Source organism: Lactuca sativa, chromosome 1 (genome assembly GCF_002870075.4).
Source record: "Lactuca sativa cultivar Salinas chromosome 1, Lsat_Salinas_v11, whole genome shotgun sequence".
In the NCBI taxonomy this organism is placed as follows: domain Eukaryota; kingdom Viridiplantae; phylum Streptophyta; class Magnoliopsida; order Asterales; family Asteraceae; genus Lactuca; species Lactuca sativa.
Window position 1 is genome coordinate 43,399,572 of NC_056623.2, and position 22,530 is coordinate 43,422,101.

A 22,530-nucleotide genomic window follows, 5' to 3' on the forward strand; every position below is an offset into this window, starting at 1 on the left:
TCTATGGCATTGGTAGAAGGTTAGATAGGAATGGTATGTAGCCTCTGACCATGTAGAGCATGACTCCGTAAGAGAATGAACTCTATTCTATGGTATTGGCAAATGGTTAGATAGGGCTATAAGCCTGAAATCTACTAAAATGTTAATAAGAAATTATATGTCTTCTGTGCCATTTGGGCCAAAGCTTTATTGATGCATATCAAGTATTGAAATCATTATGTCTCATTGATCGTAAATCTTTGAATCAAATCTTGAGTTGATATTGAAAGCCTGACATATGATACGCATATGCTATTGTTGTTCTTGTTCCCTTTTGCTTCTGTCATATTGGTATATATAAGGCATAAGATTATATTATATCTATTTATTGAATTCACTAAGCGTTATCGCTTATCCCTCTCAACATTTAACAATTGCAGGTGATGAGTATCCAATATAGTTTTATACTGCTGAAAGATTTAGAATAGTTAATACTATTTCTCTGTATTTTAATGTTCATGAATGTATATGAATAGTAGATTCCTGGGTAGATATGAAATGTAATAAAACTTAGTCGGTTTGTATCCAATCTTTTGTAATCACTTCATCAATATAAAATACTATTTTATAAATATGCATGTAGCATGTTTTGAGGAAGTAACTTAAGAATAATGTTGGAATAGTATGAAGGTTTGGGTCTTTCATAAATACGAAAGTTGGGGTCTTTCAATCATGGTATCAGAGCAATGGTTTAAGTGAACTAAATATCATGGATTGGTATTTAGACTTAAACTGTTGGAAGCTTAATATATGAGCTGATTTATAACAAGTATATGGATACAAACCATAGGAAATATTTAAGTGGGGGATTGGGTAGTGATAAACCCTAATATTCTAAGATATTAAGTTACTTCAGAATTTTAAGAAAAATTAGTTTAAGTGAACTAGGAGTTTTGAGAATTTTTAAGCTTAAACAAGAATTGTTAAGTGAAGATGATACGATATGTATCTGGTATATTTTAGGTTGAATACCTAATGGAGTCAAGCACTAGAATATTAAGAGGAGATATGCCTTATATTCTAATATGTGCTAAATGATAAATGAATATAGCATGCCTTAAGGTGCTTATCTATAATTGCTGTTATTTGAGAAAGCTTAAGGTCTGTTGCCGACCTTGGTTTAGAAAATTTTATGTTCAGAATTCTAAGCGGACTGCGATTCTCGTGGACTGGAAACGGGACGCGATTCTCGCGGACTGGAAACGGGACGCTGACCCACTATGCTGGGTGTACATCAATTTAAGCGGGGCGTAATCTCGCTGAACTAAAATTCCTCGTAAGTTCTTAATGACTTAAGCACTTAAGCCCAAAATTTAGATCCATCGACCAAACATGCCTAGGATTCATAAAGTCTCAAACTTTATTACTTGGGACGTCCAGAAAGCTCTTAAATCAAGGTCTTAATCCATTAAGACCTACCTACATCACACATGAGACAACCAAAGCCAATGGGACCTCGTTTTTCTCAATCAAGACCTCTCCTAAGGTCTGAAAGGATAGCTAATCTCAACCAACTTGCATCATGCATCACTTTGGGGGTTTTGGGACAAGAAATGGTGTCAAAACTTCATAACACTTAGATCTACACAAAATAATTGTCAAGCAAGAGACTTTATACCTCAAAAGGGCTCCAGAAGATGATGCCTTCCCATATCTACGAGCTCCAGCCACTCAACTCCTCCCTTGACAACTTCTTCTTTCTTCTTTTAGGCTCTCCTTTGCCAAACCAAGCTCCCCAAGGTCAAATATCCACAACAATGGAAGAACAACGGCTATTTAGGGTTTCTGAGGGTAAGAGGGTAGATATGGAGGCTAGGGTTGGAACCATTATGTTCCATATATAGTGGTTGGCCCTATAATTAGGGTTTCTGGACACTGGACGTACGCTGGGCGTACGTCCCCAACACCCGCGTTCATTTAGCCAATCTACGTTGGGCGTAACCTAGATTACGTTGGGCATACCCAACCAATCACACACATGCACTCCATGCATGCCTAGGACCCTTTGCCAAATATTTCCTTTAGGGACCATTATTGACACTATCTTCAGAGTGTCATAACTCCTTTATTCTAAGTCCCTTTCCGACGAACTTTATATCCACGAAAAGGTGGAGAGAAGCCCTACGCTTCTAGCAACACACCCCAACCCGAAACATTCTCGAATAGAGCCTATTGCCCAAAAAAAGACCGAAATGCCCTTACTCATGATCTCGGGGATCCATAATTAATCACTTTTAGAACGGGGCGTTACAGTAAATGTGAAATCTAATGAATTCAGTTCGTTAAACGTTGTTGATATACTGATAAAATAATACGTGGAGGTAAAATTGTTATTACGAGCTTGATAATTTAACTAATAACAAAGTTTGTTGGGTATTGGTGTAATAGTAAAACTATATGTTTTATAAAATGATTTTTTTGAAGTAAGGATTGTAATTAAGATATTTATATATAATTTAATTTTGAACCCCCTTAGTTAACAATTCTTTGTTCTATTGGACCATCTCTAATTTTGTTTTTGTTTTTTTGTTTTGTTTTGTTTTTGTTTTTTTTTTTGTTTTTTTTTAATCTGTATGTCTACTATCCCATAAAAATGAGATTAATGTATTTTCCACTGCTTCGTAGAGGAAACCACGTGTATTTACTCTAAAACTGATTGGTGTCATACATACCTGTCCTCCAACCACCGCTTTAATTCTGACCACCTTCCACATTCTTCCTACCACCGTTCCATCTCTTTCTTCCTTCCACAGAAAAACCATAGGTCGGTCCGTTCCTCCCCAATCACTCAGACAAAACATTGGAGAAAAGATCTGTGAGAATCACCACCACCATCGTACTTTTCCTCCGTTTACCTCTATATGTTGATTTAGGGAAGATGGTCACGCCACTCGCCACTATTCCAAGGTTGAAGTCAGCCATCTAGAAACCCTCCACGCTGTTATCACCACCGATGCAACCATGGACCATGATTTCACAACGTTTCAAGGTTACTATTCTTTAAGCACTATGTGCCTCTGTACACAACGACTTCTAGCCCTAAACATCACCGTTGCTCTCGATTTCAGGCCTTAAACCCCCTTTTTGTGCTTCCGATCGGAGATGAAGGGCAGCGAAAACTGAAGAAAATGTGTTCTTCAGATTCTGCTATTAGGTAAACCTTCACCTGTCGTCTTCTCCTTTTTTCTCCACCAGTACTGATATTTTTGACTTCGCTCTCTTTCAATACATGGAATTCAAAGTATGTATGCATCTATCTTTTCCTTAATTGTTTTTTCTTCAAAAAGCTGGTAATCTAGGGCTTTTGAGTTCATATCCCATGATTTAGGAACTTTTTGTATGTGCTTCTTGAAAGTGATTGTTTCTAAATACATGAAAATTTAAACATAATTGGGTGACTTCTCAAGGATATAGACCTGCTCAGGCATTGATGCTATGGAAGTTGCTTTACGACAACAATTCGAAGAGTATTTGGGCACATTCATTTAAGGAATTAGAAGGTTCATCTTCAAATCTCAACTTCATCACTAAAAGTGTTCTTCCTTTAGTAACATCAATCATCTTATCATCAACTTTTTTCTAGGTTTAAACAAACCCAACATGATAAGCAAACATGCTAAATTGAAAGCATTACAAGTGAAAGATATCATCAGAGCCTCCGATGGCACTAGAAAGGTACATATAATCTTACTTAACTCTCTCTAACTACAGGAAAACGATAAATTACGTGTCAAAATATATATAATGCCACATAATGTGTCAACCTATCAAAAAAATTGATACCTAAGGTATGAAAACGGTTTAACATTGGGATATGCGGCAAAAATAGTGGAATTGAAAACGTGCAAAAATTAAATGGTTTAAATAAAAAATTTGATACCTAAGTTTTGAAAACGTTTTAACATTTCGATTATCTAAAAGGGTGTTTGGCAAAACTTAAAATTTTAGTTTTTTGACTTATTACCGGTTCCTCGGCGATATAAGTCAAAAAAGGTGTTTGGATAAAAGGTTTTTTTAAAATCACCTTATAACTTCTTGGCACCTGAAATAAGTTATTTTCCATAAGTCACTTCCCCCTTTATTTATCAAAGGGAAGTGATTTTTCCACAACTTTTAATCCATCCACATAAATTTTAGTGTATTGCCATTTTTGCCCTTATTTGAATCTATAATATTAACATGGCTAAATTGTTGTAAAGTGGACTACATTATTCTTCCTAGACTTATGCCTCCCATTTAAATTAGGTAAGCTAAAAAAAATTCTTCTTATTTGTCCACCATCATTTTAACAATTAATATTTTTCTTCTTTAATCATTTTTAATAAACATAGATAAAACTATTAAATAATCAAATAATACAGTTTCAAATTAATGCATATTAAATTATAAAATTTGAAGTTGTATTTATTTTGTTAAGTGATTGAATATGTAATAATTCCATCTAATTAATATTTTTATAAAAAATATTAAAGCATAAAAACTTAATTATTAAAATTTGGGTGAATCTTTCATTTCATAAAAGGAATTTAAGTACTAAAAAGGTTAAATATAAGATGAGAATGATGTAACAAATAATAATATAGAAAAACATAAAAGAAATTTAGTTTAGGTGACTTAAATGAGATATGAGCATTTAGTACCAAATCTCGATTTCGTACTAATATTCTATCGTAATCGGTATTGAATATAAACATATGAAACGGTAGTATTCCAAAATCACAAAATTCAAGAATCGATACTGATGTTAATATCAAAAAATGGTAATGTTAGTTTGGTTCGGTACTCGATATTGTTTATTCATTCATTATTTTTGCTTAATATTAGTAATAGTAACATAAGATATATATGAAAATTTTGGTGAACTATTTTATCAATGTTATAGGACCTATCTTGTAATTTTTTGAAAAAATATAAAATAAATACTTCAACCTAAATTTTATATATTATAATCCACTTAAAATAGTTCAGTACCACAATCAGACCTACCTATTTTGCTTAATATTAGTAATAGTAATATAAGATATATATATATATATATATATATATATATATAAATTGGCGAATTAATTTAAAATAGTCCATTACCTCAATCCATTTAAAATTTATTCATTAGTTAATAGCCCAATCCATTAAAAAAAACTTTCACGAAACGTGATTATTTATCGACATCTCCTAACGCTTGACCCTCATAATGTTCTTGTCTGCCTGACGCCTCATAACGTACCCACAGTCCGTCATCCGGCCAAGCCACCGACAACCGTTGTCTCTCCACCAGGCGCCACCTCTTCCTGCCCATATTTTATATATTTCAAATGTTGAATGATAGTTTAATGTTGTATATTGAAAAAAAATGTTTTAGAAAGTATCGATAATGATATAATTATGAATATATTTCAAGATATAAGACCTAGTAGAGTTCAAATGTAAAACTATTATAAACATTGAAGTTATATTTAACTATTTAAAGCATATAACCCGACCCGATACCATTAGTAATATATATATTTCATTTACATAACACTCTACGTGGTATTTGGTTCTTGATTCACCACTCTTTATAACCTTTAAAAATAAAGATGATGGGTATAAAAAATGATCAAAGAAACAAAAGAAAATTAAGTATTATAATAAAGATAGATCCTTTAGTTCATTAAAAAAATTATATAATTATATAAAAAAAAGATTCCCAATTGAATGGTACTTACTCTTCATTGGACCAAATTTTCTTTCCCCTGATTAATTTCCTTTTTATTATTTTACAAGAGCCGTTAATAGTAGGGGTATTTTTGTATGCACCGCTTTTATTTTTCCACCTGCTTCTTTCTGGATTCGTTTCCCTCTTTTCCTCCTCATTTATCCCACCTTATTGGTTCCATCGTTTATGCGCTTTTACGTGTTGGCTTTTTAACTTTTGTTGTCCTGTTTACCACCGAGTTAGTTTAATCGGTTCGTATGCTTCTAGACACCCCTATTATCTCCTGGTCCACCGCCTCCATTTCATCAGTTTCTTATTTTCCTCTGGTTATGCGATTCTTCCACCGTCTCAACCACCAACCGATTGTGTGTGTCTTGATTGACTGGGAATAATCCAACATATAGAGATCGGAAGGCATACGCCGCTTCTGACCATTCCAATCATAATCGATGGAGCAAAAACAAATTGGAGAGGAAAACGAAGAAATCACCAAGGTCGTCGTCTTGTGGTTGTGGCTTCTCGACTCTCATCGACAACCTGTAACAACCCTCCCCGATTTATTGTGTATCCAAAGGTCTTTGATTAAGCAGGAGACAAGCAATGAACAATTCTTTGTGATTACTGATAAAGTTATCGATTGGTGCCCTACCCCTCTAATGAAATAAGTTTCTATCTTAGGTTCTTCTTCAGTTTTCATTTTGATATCCAATCCAAACCCTCTTTCAACTTCCCAATATATCTTCTTCTACATTGACGCTTCCTTCAGTTTATATTAAATGAGGAAGGCATATGATTTTCTTCCAATTTCCAGTGCTCAATTGTAAACTAGTAGGACAACACCATAGTCTGCCATTGATTGACACTCCTTCAAGCGCCACCACACTTCGTCTCCCCCATCCATCGCAAAACAACTTATCCTTTAGGTTCGGTTACTTACTGTGAAGTTTCAGATAGAGAAAGAGAAAGCACTACGAAACCCATTTGGTTGATGTGTGATAGGTAAGAAAACTCCAGTTCTAACAGTTTCCCATCTGTTCCATTTTTTACCTGCTCCTATTTCATTCTACATAAACCGGACTTACATAGGTTTCGATGTTTATATAAGTTCAGCACAAGTGAACAACGCTGAGGTTCCATATTTTTACATGTTGTTTTTGCTAAATTGGACAAATTTTACCAGGAACTCATACGAATATCCTAACCCACCAAAATTCAAAATAATGGCAAAAAACTCAAGAAAGAAAGGGAAGAACTTGGTCAGTTTTTTGCCACTGTGGTGGGAGCTTAGATTGAAAATCAGGAACTGCTTAGATCAATGAAGCTCATGTAGACAAGGTGTTTAATAAAAGGTTAAAAAGAAACTATCACCCTGCTTCGGCAGCTGCATTCATATGAGAGTGATTGTTTCTCGATGACTATATTTTTGATGGCAGTCACGCAGGTTAGATTTCATTTGAGGTGAATGAGTATCATGTATTTTATTGTTATAATTGCTTATTTGTTTTGATTGGAGTTGTAAATTCAATTGTATTTTTTGCTTCATTTTTCTTAAGATCATACTTGATTTTGATTTTGGAACTAAGTTGTTAATTTATTTATTTCAGTGAATTTTGTGAGGCGGATCACAATTTAAGGTAATTTATTCTGGAGATATTATTAAATGAGTGCTGATTGCATCGGTTTCTCTTTGATTCCAAACCAAATGGATGTTTTACAACTTCTTAACCTCTTATTCTTTATGTAAGTGGTATGAAGATATAAAAGATTGCTCTAGGAATAACTGATAGCTTCATGTTATTTACATTTTCAAGTTCACTTACAATACCACTACTATTCTTTTATTCAGGTCATTCCATTCGACAACAAAGGACAACTCAAAGAAGCTTTCAACATCAGGTTTGAAGAACTTCAAGTTTTGGATATCAAATTTCTCTCTGATTGTGCAAAACTTACCATTGTTGTTCTTTATCAGGTTAGCTTCTTTAAGAGGTTTTTGTAACTCTCAATCAGAGATGTGTCCCTTCAAACGAACATATAAAAAATTGAATATTCTGATTGAGTGTATTTTCCAATTACAGAAACTTCGCTTAAAAAAAAAACAATTACTAACCTGTTAGTGTCTATTTCAATTTTTTGGGCAGAGATGACTATCAACCCGAGGAAAATTTATGCTAAATTGTTTTTTTAAATGATAAAGGTACCACTTTTTGTTTTTTTCTTTTGTGCTCAATTTAATAAAAATTACTCGAAGTTAAAGTTGTATCCTCTTCTTTGTACATGTAGTTTCAATATTGTAAAAGTTATACTTTTGGCTACTCTATTTTTGTATTTGAGGCAAGAAATACAAATGTATTACCATTGATTTGGATGCTAAAATATAAAAAACAGGTTATTGTTTTTGCATTTCTCCTTTTCATGAAAAAATAACAAATGCAATTAATAACAACAATCTTTCAGTCATTTTTCTATTTTACCAACATACTTTTGTTTCTTCTTATTATAGGTGCACTTTCTATGTTAATTTCAGGGAAATTTGGCAGAATTAACACCTTGATTTTTTTTAGTTTTATTATTATTGTTAGTATTTTGTATTATACCATTTTGCTTTCACTTATATTTATCATAAGTGGATGGAAATAAGTACCATTTTGTTTTATCAATTAGAGTTCTTTTTAATGCATGGTGAATTATAATCAATCTTAAGCTACCATGTAGGTTTGGCATCATATATCAAGACTGCTAGAGAACTCCGTTATCAACCCTCATTAGGGAGATTGAGGAACATGAGCATGTAGTAGCACAAACTTTACTAGATGATGTTGGAAAATGTATCAAAAAGAAAGAAAAGAAGCCCATCATTGAAAGGGTAAGTTTGAAAATCTCTATCCTCCATTCTTATGTTTTTTTTTTCATATGGACCATTGCCTTTTCTGTTGACAGGAGAAGGTGAGAAAGCAGTCCTTGATGAAGCTAGAAATGCAGGAGCAAGAAACTTTACTAGATGATGTTGGAAAATGTATCAAAAAGAAAGAAAAGAAGCCCATCATTGAAAGGGTAAGTTTGAAAATCTCTATCCTCCATTCCTATGTTTTTTTTCATATGGACCATTGCCTTTTATGTTGACAGGAGAAGGTGAGAAAGCAGTCCTTGATGAAGTTAGAAATGCAGGAGCAAGAAACTTTACTAGATGATGTTGGAAAATGTATTAAAAAGAAAGAAAAGAAGCCCATCGTTGAAAGGGTAAGTTTGAAAATCTCTATCCTCCATTCCTATGTTTTTTTTTTCATATGGACCATTGCTTTTTCCAGTTGACAAGAGAAGGTGAGAAAGTAGTCCTTGATGAAGCTAGAAATGCAGGAGCAAGTTAGAGAGAGACAAGAAATGGAAAAGACGATGCAAAAACTAAATAAGACGATGGATCACTTTGAAAGGGAAAAAAGGGAAGAAGTCGCACCTCTCATTTATGATGCTTTCCAAAAATGTTTAGCAAAAGAGAAACTTTGTCATGAACGCCATCAACTATCCTAGTAAATTAAGCTGAAAATGCTTTTAAATGTTCTATTTCATTAAAGTAAACAGCAAAAATAACACCAAATGTAGAAAATACATTCTTACCCATGCAAAACATGAGTCTCTTCACTGATTAAGTATTAAAAAACATAATAATTATTATATAGTTGTGGTATAAAAAAAATAAAATAGTACTCTACAAGTCTACATGTTTAAATGAGGGGCGCCGGTTGTGACTAAAAAAAAAGTAAGAAACATATCTTTTCTTTGCAATATCTACAAATTTAAATGATGGCAAAATTGACAATTTATATAAATTTAAGACAAAATTGCAAAAATGGTCCCTGTGGTATGCAAAATTTTGGGGTTTTAGTCCAAACAATGACTTTTTTGGTTTCGTAGTCCTTTTGGAGTGGTTTGTATGTGAAAATGGTCCCTCCGAAAATTGAAATGACTATAATACCCTTGGGGTATTTATTTTTCATTTTTCTTTCATTATTCTTAAAATTTAATATTTATTTATTTATTTTAGCAATTAAAAAAATAAAAAAGGGCCTCTCTCTCTCTCTCTCGAAAACCTGTTGAATTCTTTTCCTCCTGCTCCACTGTGGTTTACTCAAAAAGCATTTGTCTTCGTCTCTTTCTTTTGAACCCATCCACCACAAATCCACCTTATATCCCCGCCATTAAAATCCGTCAAGCAAGCTTCAAAACACCACCATCTACTGCCTTCCTCCGGTTTTGGGAGCTTGCCACCAAAACCCATCAAGAACCGTCGCTGCCTCCATCAATAACCACCACCAGTGACTTTGATCACCGTGAATCACCACCAAACAACATCAAACCTTATCCCATCTCCTACTACCTCCCTCTCGACGACCTGCTGCCCAGAAAACGAAAAAGATAGCGAGGCAACCAAGGCCTGCCACGCACGACCATCCACCACTACTTCTTCCCTCCGTCGTACCCATCTCAGTTTGCCTCCATCCTCATCGATCTCGTAAGAACAGGAAGTGGAAGCAGCGAAGCTGCCATCACCGGCCACGGTCGCTGCTACTGTAGATCTCCGACACCACCATATCCTTATACGATCTAGGTGGGTAAACTGGGAACTCACCGAATCTGCAACATGAACAAGTCTTGAATTCTGATCGTGGTGTTGGTAGTTGATTTTGGTGACTGGAAGGAGAGATGGTGGTGAGGAGTTAGGGTTTGAAAAAGATGATGGTGGTGAGGAGTTGTGCCAGTCGACATACACATCAGGTTCAAGAAGGGTTCGAATTTGTTTACATAAACATGCCCCTGTTCTTAATTTAACTTTCTTACATCTTAACCTGATGCAAATTGTATACTCCTGCCTCGTATGTCCTTGAACACAAATTTGATGTTGTGAGTTGTTATTGGAAACTGATTTCATCCGGGTTTATTTATATGATCGAGTTCTCGATCTGGGCAATTGTTCTTGGAAATTGAATTCATCTGGGTTTTTTTTTTCTGGGTTTGATATTTCGGTCCAGAGTTTAGCAATTTAGATTATATTAGTTTTTTGTGATGGATTTGATGTACCAGGTTGCAGTTAAAGCTTAAATTCATCTTGGTTTGTTATCTGGTCGATTTCTAGATGGTTTGGGTTCATCCAGGTTTTTAGTTTCTTTTCGGTTTATAATCATGAATTCAGAGGTCTGTGATAGCATTTGAAATAAAGTGAAAACAAATTCATCTGGTTTTTTCATCAGATTAATCATTTATTATTTGTGTTTATTGAAGCTGTGAATCATTTAAGTTTTTATGATCAAGAAAAAATTGAACTCATTCGAGGGTTTTTAGTTCCTGTAGTTAGCCACTTGAAGAAGAGAGAGAGAGAGAGAGAGAGAGAGAGAGAGAGAGAGAGAGAGAGAGAGAGAGAGAGAGAGAGAGAGAGAGAGAGGTGGGCCCTCTTATTTTTTTAATAATTAAAATGAATAAATAATTATTAAATTAGAAAAAAATGAATTTAAAAATGGAAAATAAATACCCCAAGGGTATTACAGTCATTTCACTATTCACAGGGACAAAAAACGCAATGAAACTAGCTCAAAAGGACCACCAATCCAAAAAAATCGTGGTTTGGACTAAAACCCCAAAAAAATGCATAACACAGGGACCATTTTTGCAGTTTTGTCTAAATTTAATTTGTATAAATTTAAGTGGATGAAGCAAAAACTGCCGTGGAAAAATCAATCCCTCCCTTTAAAGAAATTGACCAATATACCCCTTGCCCTAACGTTAAATATCGCCTCCATCTACACACAACGCCTCAGTTCAGTTGCTTGCGTTCTCTTCCATCGCTGCTGCTTCTGTTGTCTCGCCATCCCTTCCCTGCTCGCCGCGGGTATCCCTCTCGTCTCCATATGTGTGTGTTAATGTTGCTTGCAGGCTGCATGTAAAACCGCAGCAGAAAGAAGTGACTGAGGCGAAGAAGGTTGTGGAATTATTATATGAAACAGGTTTGGTTTCTAGCGGATTCTTTTGACATTAAAAAAATGATTTTTCGTCTACATTTTACTGAAATTGTAAATTAAGTTTGTTTTATTAGAATATTCTGATTTAGTTTGGAACCAATCCAGAAAGTTCAAAAAAAATTTAAATTGTCTGATCTATTTTGAAGGTGAATGCAAAAAAATCAAGAAAAGTACATTGCCATTTAGACTATTTTTTCGACCCTGCGCCAACGGCGCGACGGATTTTTTCTAGTTATTATTATTATTATTATTAAAACCGATCTGTTTTTGGATGACTTTAGAGTTTAGAATTTAGAAGAAGAAGGGCGGCCCATTCTGGTCTTTTCCATTAGGGTTCATGGTTTTGGTCTTTTCCATTAAGGTTCATAGTCCCCGTATAATGGTGATGTTGGTGCTCAAATAAGTATACAACTTGCGTTTTAAATCTATCAAAAAAAAATCATCAGGATCCGTTCTTAAGTCGATCGTATGCTACTTGATGTTGATCTCAATCTATCCTGTTTTCTTTACTTGTTTTTTGTTTTGTTACAAATTTTTTAAATGTTATGTTGATAAAATTTTCCAAGCGCTGGATCGATGATGCTTAATAAGAAACTGCGTTATGCTTAATAAGAAACTGGGTTATGCTTAATAAGAAACTGCGTTATCTATCTGCAAATTCCTTAATCGGATCTGATGATAGTTTAAATTTCCTGAAATCCTTCATTTTTATAATATGTATCACGTATTTTATTTCCCTCTATGTAATGATTAGTTGATTTTCCTCGGACCCATTTTGTGTTTTTATACGAGTTGTATTCACGATTCTTCTATATCGTGGTTTGATTAAATTGCTTTTATATCTGACAAATTTAGTTTTTAGATGTTTATGTGGGATTGGAATTAGCATCAATGATGATAATCAGACTTCGTCATCCTTGCACTTTGATTTATAATGAAGAAAACAACGGGGAAAGTATTTCAGAGATGCTTTTTCTTCTTCTACATTTACGTTGCCAAATATATATCAATTTATTTACTTGTTTATTAAAACTGATCTGTTTTTGGATGCCTTTAGAGTTTAGAATTTAGGAGAAGAAGACGCGCGGCCCATTCTGTCCCGTTACAGCCTGTAAATGCATTGTTTTTCCATTAGGGTTCATAGTCCCCATATAATGGTGGTGCTGATCGTATGCTACTTGATGTTGATCTTAATCTGTCATGTTTTCTTTACTTGTCTTTCGTTTTATTACAAATTTATTAAATGTTATGTGGATTAAATATTCAAGTGTTGGATCGATGATGCTTATGAAGAAACTGCGTTATCTATCTGTAAATTCCTTAATCGGATCTGATGATAGTTTAAACTTCCTGAGATCCTTCATTTATATAATATCTCCCGTATTTTATTTCCCTCTACGTAATGATTAATTGAATATCCTTAGATCCATTTTGTGTTTTTATACGAGTTGCATTCACGATTCTTCTATATCCTGGTTTCATTAAATTGTTTTTATATCTGAACAATTTAGTTTATAGATGTTTATGTGGGATTGGAATTAGCATCGATGATGATAATCAGACTTCGTCATCCTTGCACTTTGATTCATAATGAAGAAAACAACGGGGAAAGTATTTCTGAGATGCTGTTACTTGTTTATTAAAACCGATCTGTTTTTGGATGACTTTAGAGTTTAGAATTTAGAAGAAGACGTGTGGCCCATTCTTGGCCTTTATGGCCCTGTAAATGCGATGTTTTTCCATTAGGGTTCTTAGTCCCTGTATGATGGTGATGTTGCTGCCGTTATAAGTATACAACTTGCGTTTTAAATCTATCATAAAAAAATCATCAGGAAATCATCAGGATCCGTTCTTAAGTCGATCGTATGCTACTAATGTTGATCTCAATCTGTCCTGTTTTCTTTACTTGCCTTTTATTTTGTTACAAATTTTTTAAATGTTATGTTGATTAATTATTCAAGTGCTGGATCGATGATGCTTATGAAGAAACTGCGTTATCTATCTGTAAATTCCTTAATCGGATTTGATGATAGTTTAAACTTCCTGAGATCCTTTATTTATATAATATCTATCACGTATTTTATTTCCCTCTACGTAATGATTAGTTGATTTTCCTTAGATCCATTTTGTTTTTTTATACGAGTTGTATTCACGATTCTTCTATATCCTGGTTTCATTAAATTGCTTTTATATCTGAACGTTTTAGGTTTTAGATGTTTGTGGGATTGGAATTAGCATCGATGATGATAATCAGACTGTCATCTTTGCAATTTGATTCATAGTGAAGAAAACAATGGGGAAAGTATTTCTTAGATGCGTTTTCTTCTACATTTACGTTGCCAAATATTTTGGTAACCTAAATTTTTGCATTTGAATATTTATTGGCTTTTGATTTTCATTGCATCCACATTGCTCGATTTTGTTATCCACTTTATCATTCATTGAAACCAGAAGCTCTATCCTTGTATTCTATAAGGCTGGAGGCATCTCACAATATCAACCAATTTAGAGATGCACAAAACCCGAATCCGAATCCGATCCGGTTTCGTTTACGTCACCAAGAATCCGTTCCGGTCAAAATCTGATCCGAATCCGGTCAAAATCCGATCCGGATCCGGTCAAAATTTGAATCCGATTCTAATCCGGTTTAAACCAATTTTAGTGGGTTTTAAGCGGATTTTGGGCAGATTTGGATCCGGTTTGTGATCCGGTATCAAATCCGATTTGAAATGTAGGATTAGGATCCGATTGAAAATCCGGTTTTGAATCCGATCCGGTTTGATCAAAACTGGTTTTGACCCAATCTGGTTTTGAATAGTGAAACCGGTTTCGGATTGGATCGGTTTTGAATTGTGTAACCGGTTTTGAATCTGATTTGATCCGGTTAGGTCAAAATACACATACTAAATTCGATATTTCACCAAACAATTTTATTTTTTCATTTAAAACATCTTTTAATCTTTCAAACACAACATGTTTTTAGCTAACCAAATAAAAACCTCGATTTGAAACAAGAAAAAATCTTCAAACACCAATAATGTGATTTCATTAAATCATCCTACAAAATCACCCGCAAGTTACCATTTTTTGGCTATGATTTCATATTTAAGTCAATTTCCAAATCAATACCCTTCTGAATCATTATTTGTGCAAATACCCCGAAGTAAATTTCTAATCCCTATCCTATTTCCAATTCTAACCCAAAACGAATTTCCATCCCTAACTTGAACTTATCATAGATTTAAACCTTTTGAGTTGGTTTTTGAACCTTGATTCTATTTTTTTTAATAATTTTCTGTTTGTAAAAAAAGCAAAACTTTCTAGGGAAGTCATAGTCAAATCTTTTGATATCCATATCGGGCTAGATGTTATTATCCATATGAATTGTCTGATTTGTGGCATGAAATTTCCTAAGAGTTAACTAGAAAGTTTTGCTTGCTTTTGACATAACTCCAAAATCCTTGAACAGTTTTCGAGTTGGATTTTGTGAACCGACTCAAAAGACTTTAACTTGAGAACAGGTTGGGATTGTAATTGGAAGTAGGTTTGGGATTGCAAACTGGATTGGGGTATCACATGAATTGCGATTGAGAAGAGTATCGATGAGGAAAAATTGATACAAATGTAGAGCAATGGACAAAAATATGGTAATTTGCAGGTGAATAAATAAGATTGATTGAGTGATAGTTGATATCCGGGAACAAGGTTTTGATGTTATTGGGGTTTTAGCTAGGCGAAAACATAATGTTTTGTTTGAAAGATTGAGATGTTTTGATTAAATGAATCTGATTGTGCTTGTTGAAATGTGGAGTTTTATATATGTAGTTATAGCAGTTTGAATATATATATATATATATATATATATATATATATATATATATATATATATATATATATATATATATATATAATCGAAAAACAAAAACGAATGGAAAAGATAAATAAAATTGATATTCTATTTAGATTTGATTAACTTATTCATATGTGGTCAACATTTAGATGCGGTTTTACTTAAAATACATCAGAAAGTGAAGATACTGAAGATAATTTTGTTGTGATATGTTTTGTTTACTTCTGAACAAAAACAAAACTAAGTTATATATGTTGTATTCACATATAAATAGAATATAATTTTGTGTGATATACATTATTCAAATAAGAATAGAAAAATTCATTAAGCAATATAATATGTCTAGTGATCACACACCCAAGCACCCAAAATAATAAAGAAACAACAACACATAACATACGTTTCACTAGTATGCAATAAAATATGTCTAGGATCACATATCCAATTACCCAAGATAATAAGGAAAACACAAAAAAAATTAAGTTATATATGTTCTATTCACATATGAATAGAACATAATTTGGTGGGATATAGACATTATTCAAATATGAATATAACAAAACCGAGTTATATATGTTCTATTTACATACGAAGATAACATATATATTCATATGTGAATAGAAGATATGAATACATATGTTCTATTTATTTATTAATTTATGAATATAAAATAATTTTTTTGTAAAATATATATCAAATTCATTTAGTTTCTATTAATTAATGAATGAAGGTAAGAAGATTGATATTTCTGATAAAGACCAACCAACAATGAGAGAAACACGTTCCATGCAGAAAAATGACAAAGGTATAAAACTCCTATCATATTTGTTATATTCATTTATGAATAACTTGTATATCTTTGTTATAATTTTGTTCTATTAACATATGAATACTTCAATCTGGATATGTTTGATATTGAAAAAACTATTAAATTCTTATATTCATATCTGAATAAATATATATGGTTTAGTTTTGTTTGTATTTACTACTAAACAAAACATATCAAAAGTAGAGATGGCAAAAAAACCCGTACCCAATGGGTACCCGAAACCCTAACCCGAGTTGACCGGGGATGGGGACGTGGATGGGTATTACCCGAATATAAAAAACGGGGATGGGGATGAGGATGGTTTTACCTGTCGGGTACCCATACCCGTACCCGAAATCGGCCCCGATGGGTACCCGATATATATATATATATATATATATATATATATATATATATATATATATATATGTTTTTATTTTTAATAATGCATAAGAAAATGGTTATTAAAATAAATAAGGTTTTCTAACAATCAAACGTATAGTTTTGGGAAGACTTTTTATGTCTTTTTTTGCAAAGAATGATTTAATTTGTAACCTTGAATGTTATTGTTCGTGTTTGAAGACATTCAGTGATTATAGTGTTTTATATTAGTTTTGTTAGTTTTTGTTTGTTGGTTAATGTATAATTTTGAGTTATTTTTCATAAAAGTTCAAAACTTTGTAACGGGGAAAAATCCCCGATTACCCATTGGGGATCCCCGATACCCATTGGGGATGGGGATGAGGATAGATTTTTAATCCCCGATGGGGATGGGGTCGGGTATGGGGATTCGGGGATGAGGATGGGGAACATGAAACCCGATATACCCGTACCCATTGCCATCCCTAATCAAAAGCTAATCATATGTGAATGGAAATGTTTATTCATACCTTTATCTTGTTTTGTTTTGGAACATTTTTCTTTTGAAATTGGTGATTGATCTTAAGTATCTTTATACACACACACACACACACACACACACACATATATATATATATATATATATATATATATATATATAGGGTTAGGTTATTTTGTTTTTAGTAACTATTATGTGTCAGAATGAACAGATCTGGACCATTGGATGGAATATAATCAAAGGTCATGATTTGAGGGTAGTAGAATATGATAACATGTACCATATAATCACACAAATTTCAGCATAAGGGCATTTTAGTCAATTAACCTATATTAAAAAATAAATTTTTGAAATTTTAGGGATAATTAATTCCTTTATTTTTTAAAATCTAAATATTTTAAGTTAATTCAAAATTAAAAATCCGATTTTATTATGTCAGAATGATAGAATGTTAACCATAAACCAATAAATATATTTTTCGATTTTATTCTGTCAGAATGACAGAATGCTAACCATAAACTAGTAAAATTCATTCTGAAAAGACTACACAAAATCAATTCTTGAACTAATAATATACCAAATAATTACATTGTATGATTGTGATATTATTTTTGAGAGAATATTAATCTATTCTGAGAAAATATTATTTTTAAGCAATACTTTATACATTGTAACATAACATATTCTGGTATAATACACTTTAGTTCTTTATGTTTTTTTTCTTCTCAACATCAATGTTAGCCTTTTCAAAACCTAAATCCACAAAGAAAACATAATCAAGTTTCAAAAACTAAAAAATTCAGTGCATTCTAAGAGAATAAAACTATAAATTTTGACATAATGTATTAAAAATTCAATGCATTCTAAGAGAATAAAACTATAAATTCTAACAGAATGCATTTATATAAATAAATTCTAAGAGAGTACATTACATAATGCACTTAAATCATAGTCTTTTCTTTTATATGCGTAAACATTCTACAACATGTATAAATGTATTCTGTCAGAATTACTAGCAATACATGTGTTATGTAATATTTATATTCTTATAGAATAAACACGTGTTTGCATTTTGATATGAAAAAGAATCCCCAACTTAACCCTTTTCATTCTAACAAAATACACACCACTATTAATAACCGTAAACATAAACTGTAGTATTAAATCAACTGAATAAAGTAATTCACATATAAACGGAATTGAATCACTTCTTCATATTAATAATCGTAAACATAAATTGTAGTATTAAATTAACATTAACTTCTTCATTCTCTTAATGATCGACGAAATCATCTACTAAAGGATTTGAACATATTTGTTCTTCTGATTTAAATCATGAAGAAAATGAATCTTTCAATGATTTAACTATTGGATCTTTAGAATCAACATTAAACGATGGTGATAAATGCAATTTTTCAATGATTATAATTACTAATTTTCTAATGTTAAAATTCAATATTTACATTTGAAATAGATTACTACGTTATATTTTAAATTACTAATATTTCTTTTAATGAAGCAACTGAATCTTTCATTCAATCTTCAAGTGGAACTTCAAGTTCAACAATAAAGGAAAATCATAAAGGTAGGTTTTAATACTTTATATTAAATAGATATATTTATATATACACTTACTTCAATATTAAACTTTTTGAATATTTGACAGGAACATCTTACATAAATCAAGAAGATTTGTATATTTCAAATGTTCCAACAGATTTGATTCCTAAAAAAGGACAAACTGTGTCAAGTGTAGATGAAAGAATTGAAATGTATAAAAATTATGCAAAAGTTGTTGGTTTTGGAATTAGATTAGGAACAACATCATATGGTGACTTCAGTCTAAGAAAAAAACATGTAAGATGCAACAGATATGGACAACCAAGGAAAAAATCCATTGATACTCTTACATCCAAAAAACTGAAAAAAACAAGAAAGAAAATCATATTCTAAAGTCACAGGATGTATGACTATGATTGGTTTTGACATAAATTATGCAACAAATACTATCACTGTATATGCATTTGAAGAAGCACACAACCATCCACTTACTGAATTTAATGAAGAAAGCATCTGTTCTCCTAATCATCGACTTAGTATTTCTGATCAGGAACTTATTGTTAAAGCTTCAACTATCAACATTGGTGCCACTAAAGCACATAAGATACGGGCATCATTAAAAGGAGGATATGATAATTTGCCAGCAACAAAGAATGATTTCAAAATTTTTTGGAGAGATTATACCAATACTGTTGGACCAAATGATGCTTAATGTGTTGTAGACCAGTTGATTATTTGTAGAGATAATTATCAAAATTTCCATTTTGAATATAAGTTGAATGATGAGGAACTAAGTGCTATGTTTTGGGTTGATGAAACAGGAAAAGAAAACTACTCTAAGTTTTTAGATGTTATTTCAATGGATGCAACATATAGAACAAACATGTAAAAATATACTTATTACATTACATTATTGATATATTTATAAATATTTTCAGGTATAATATGATATTTGTTCCTTTCACTGCTATTAACAACCATGAAAGGACAATCAATGTTAGAGCAAGACTAATATCAGATAAAATAATTGAATCATACTCTTGGTTATTAGAAGCTTTTTGCATCACATAAGAAGAAACCAACAATGATTTTGGCAGATATGGATCCAACATCAACTTCTTCCATATCAAAGGTGTTTCAAGGATGTACTCACAGATTATGTATGTGACACGTAATGTCAAAAATGCCTTCAAAGGTAATAAATTGGTTTATTTATTCAATTAAATATATCTTATGTAAAAATAATAATATAACAATATTTTACATGACAGATTGAACCTGATGTACTTTCAAATTCAGATTTCAAGAAATGCATAAATCAACTGGTTTGGAATATGAATATTGAACCATCAGAATTTGAGAATAAATGGGATATGATGTTGAGTGAATTTCATTTGAAGGATAATAAGTGGTTAGATGATATGTTCAACAAGAGAGACAAATGGATTCCTTCATATTTTAGAGATATACCAATGTGTGGACTTATGAAGACTACATCTCGGTCTGAAAGTTCAAATTCATTTTTCAATGTTTTCTTCAGTCCAACCAACTTACTTGTGAACTTTATGTTCAATTTTGACACTGCACTTTCAAAGCAACGTCATGAGCAAAAAGATTGGATATTGCATCAAGAAATACTTCTCCACAACTGTTATTTGCACTTGATACTTTGAAGATTAAAAAACATGCATCATTGGTATACACACGAGACGCATTCCTTAAAATGCAAAAACAGATAAAAAAGGCATTCTATTAGTGTTTTCAAAAAATTCTATTTTGGTTGATGGCTATCAACAATGCACAATCGTTTACAAAGAACTTACGTCAGGCAAAAGACTAGATTTTTAGGTTAACGTATATGCTATTTATTAATTATCTTAATTTACAATTATTTCGACTTTCTAATAATATTTGTCTAATTACATATTATTATTATCTTTCAGGTATCTTTTGATGCAAAAGATCAAACAATTGACTTTGAATGTTTGCATTTCAGATTTTTTGGAATCCTATGTAGTCATGTTTTTAGAGTTCTAATAGATTATGACATTTTCATGATACATGATAAATACATTTTGGATAGATGGTGAAAGAACATAGTGGATATTGGTTTTCAAAAGATAAACCAAAAATGGCGAGTGTGCAGTACAAAATTTTCAAATCTCTTGCAGGATGCTTCTTCATTTTTATGAGAAATGCATTGATTCCATTATGCATGACAAGGAAAAACTATAAGAATTGGTGAACTCTCTTCAAGAATTAAGTGTAAATTGTGGAAAGGATGTTGTTTCTAAATCAAGTTCAAATCCAATAAAGGAGGTTGTTGAAAATATCATTTAAGTTCCAATTTTAACTAATGTGAAAATCAAAGTGCCTAGTGGGATAAAAACAAAAGGAAGTGGAAAGAGGAATCGAATCAAAAGTGTTGCGGAAAAAGCAATAGCTAAATCTCTTAAACTAAAACGTATATGCAACAGATGCAAGCAATTAATCAACCATGATCAAAGAAACTGTCCAATAAATCCTTCAAAAGTGCTTAAGCCTTTCAAAAAACAATAATAACTTTATTTTGAATTTTAGATTTGCATGTACTTATGCTTCTCTATATAAATAATATTAGAATTAAAACTTTGTAACATTTCTAAAGTTTATTTTATTATTTATTATGGATAATGTATTACTTTACTATTTTAATTTCATATGTACAACATATATGAATCTATGATAATAACAACATACAATAAAAAAAAATTAAACACACCACATGTAAAAAGTGCTATAAACGTTGTTCCAATTGAAGATACAATCGAAACCTTATTGCAAAACTCTCAAGTAAAAATTAACGCAAACTCAATTCAAAACTTATTGTAATAATAACAAAAGGAAAAAATTAACCTCATTTATCATAAGGACAATTCCTTTTATCATAAAAACCAATCCTTTTGCAGAACTTAAAAAATCTTTTTTCCTTCAAAATCTTCTTTGCAACTCTTATGTGGATGTGTTTTGTCAAATGGACAATTTCTAGAATTATGTTGAACCAACCTATTACAGAAATTATACAACCTCTTTTATTTGTTCTTAATCTTATTTTGATGTAAACTATCCATTCTGTTATAAGATATATTATTAATTATATTTTACACATATATAAGCCACAAAACATCTGAAATATATGTTAAGACTTTTTCAATTCAGCAACTAATCTTTCACCAATTAATCTACTTTCAGTTAAATATAAACATTTTAAACAATATATAAAAAGATAATTTATTACCTCCTAAATTCTTTCATAGGGTACTTAAATCCGTTTAGAGTTAATAATTAAAAAATTATTATATGTTTAAAAAAAAGGATAAAGATTACAATAAATATACTTTATATGATTAACACATTGTACCTGTAACCACCTAAATGAAAAAAAAAATTCTATGCAATGTGATACACATCACATGATCTCATCTAATAACTATCATTATTACTAATTATTACTAATATATATCCTGTTAATGATAATGTAAAAGATATTTGATTATTCAATATATATATTATATTCTAATTTTATAATTACTACAAAACCTATTTTATATATATTTCATTTTTGTATTTTGAAAACAAATATTAATTAAAAAATAAAAAATTGGAAATTTTATCAATACTTTCAGGTATATTTCAAAGCACAAATGTAAATTACACATATATTAAAAA

The 22,530-nt window shown here is 31.6% G+C and overlaps 1 protein-coding gene, 1 long non-coding RNA gene and 6 other non-coding genes across 8 annotated transcripts; all 8 read left to right on the forward strand.

The window, feature by feature from the left end:
* The first annotated feature begins 11,487 nt into the window (after positions 1-11,487).
* Positions 11,488-15,578, forward strand: LOC111900072 (uncharacterized). Its single transcript, XR_002853112.3, has 2 exons — positions 11,488-11,730; positions 13,952-15,578. It is a non-coding gene; the product is annotated as an uncharacterized LOC111900072 (long non-coding RNA).
* On the forward strand, positions 12,361-12,449 carry LOC111900105 (small nucleolar RNA snoR27). The gene has a single exon (XR_002853122.1). It is a non-coding gene; the product is annotated as a small nucleolar RNA snoR27 (small nucleolar RNA).
* LOC111900109 (small nucleolar RNA snoR26) lies at positions 12,628-12,717 on the forward strand. Its single transcript, XR_002853126.1, has one exon. It is a non-coding gene; the product is annotated as a small nucleolar RNA snoR26 (small nucleolar RNA).
* On the forward strand, positions 13,015-13,107 carry LOC111900103 (small nucleolar RNA snoR27). The gene has a single exon (XR_002853120.1). It is a non-coding gene; the product is annotated as a small nucleolar RNA snoR27 (small nucleolar RNA).
* Positions 13,284-13,373, forward strand: LOC111900108 (small nucleolar RNA snoR26). The gene has a single exon (XR_002853125.1). It is a non-coding gene; the product is annotated as a small nucleolar RNA snoR26 (small nucleolar RNA).
* LOC111900104 (small nucleolar RNA snoR27) lies at positions 13,708-13,800 on the forward strand. Its single transcript, XR_002853121.1, has one exon. It is a non-coding gene; the product is annotated as a small nucleolar RNA snoR27 (small nucleolar RNA).
* On the forward strand, positions 13,977-14,064 carry LOC111900110 (small nucleolar RNA snoR26). Its single transcript, XR_002853127.1, has one exon. It is a non-coding gene; the product is annotated as a small nucleolar RNA snoR26 (small nucleolar RNA).
* A 4,177-nt stretch (positions 15,579-19,755) lies between the features above and the next one.
* LOC111900097 (protein FAR1-RELATED SEQUENCE 5-like) lies at positions 19,756-20,618 on the forward strand. Its single transcript, XM_023895981.3, has 2 exons — positions 19,756-20,017; positions 20,094-20,618. Exons 1-2 carry the CDS (start codon positions 19,997-19,999, stop codon positions 20,493-20,495), a joined length of 423 nt encoding a protein of 140 aa, XP_023751749.1. The 5' UTR covers positions 19,756-19,996; the 3' UTR covers positions 20,496-20,618.
* The last annotated feature ends 1,912 nt before the right edge of the window (positions 20,619-22,530 follow it).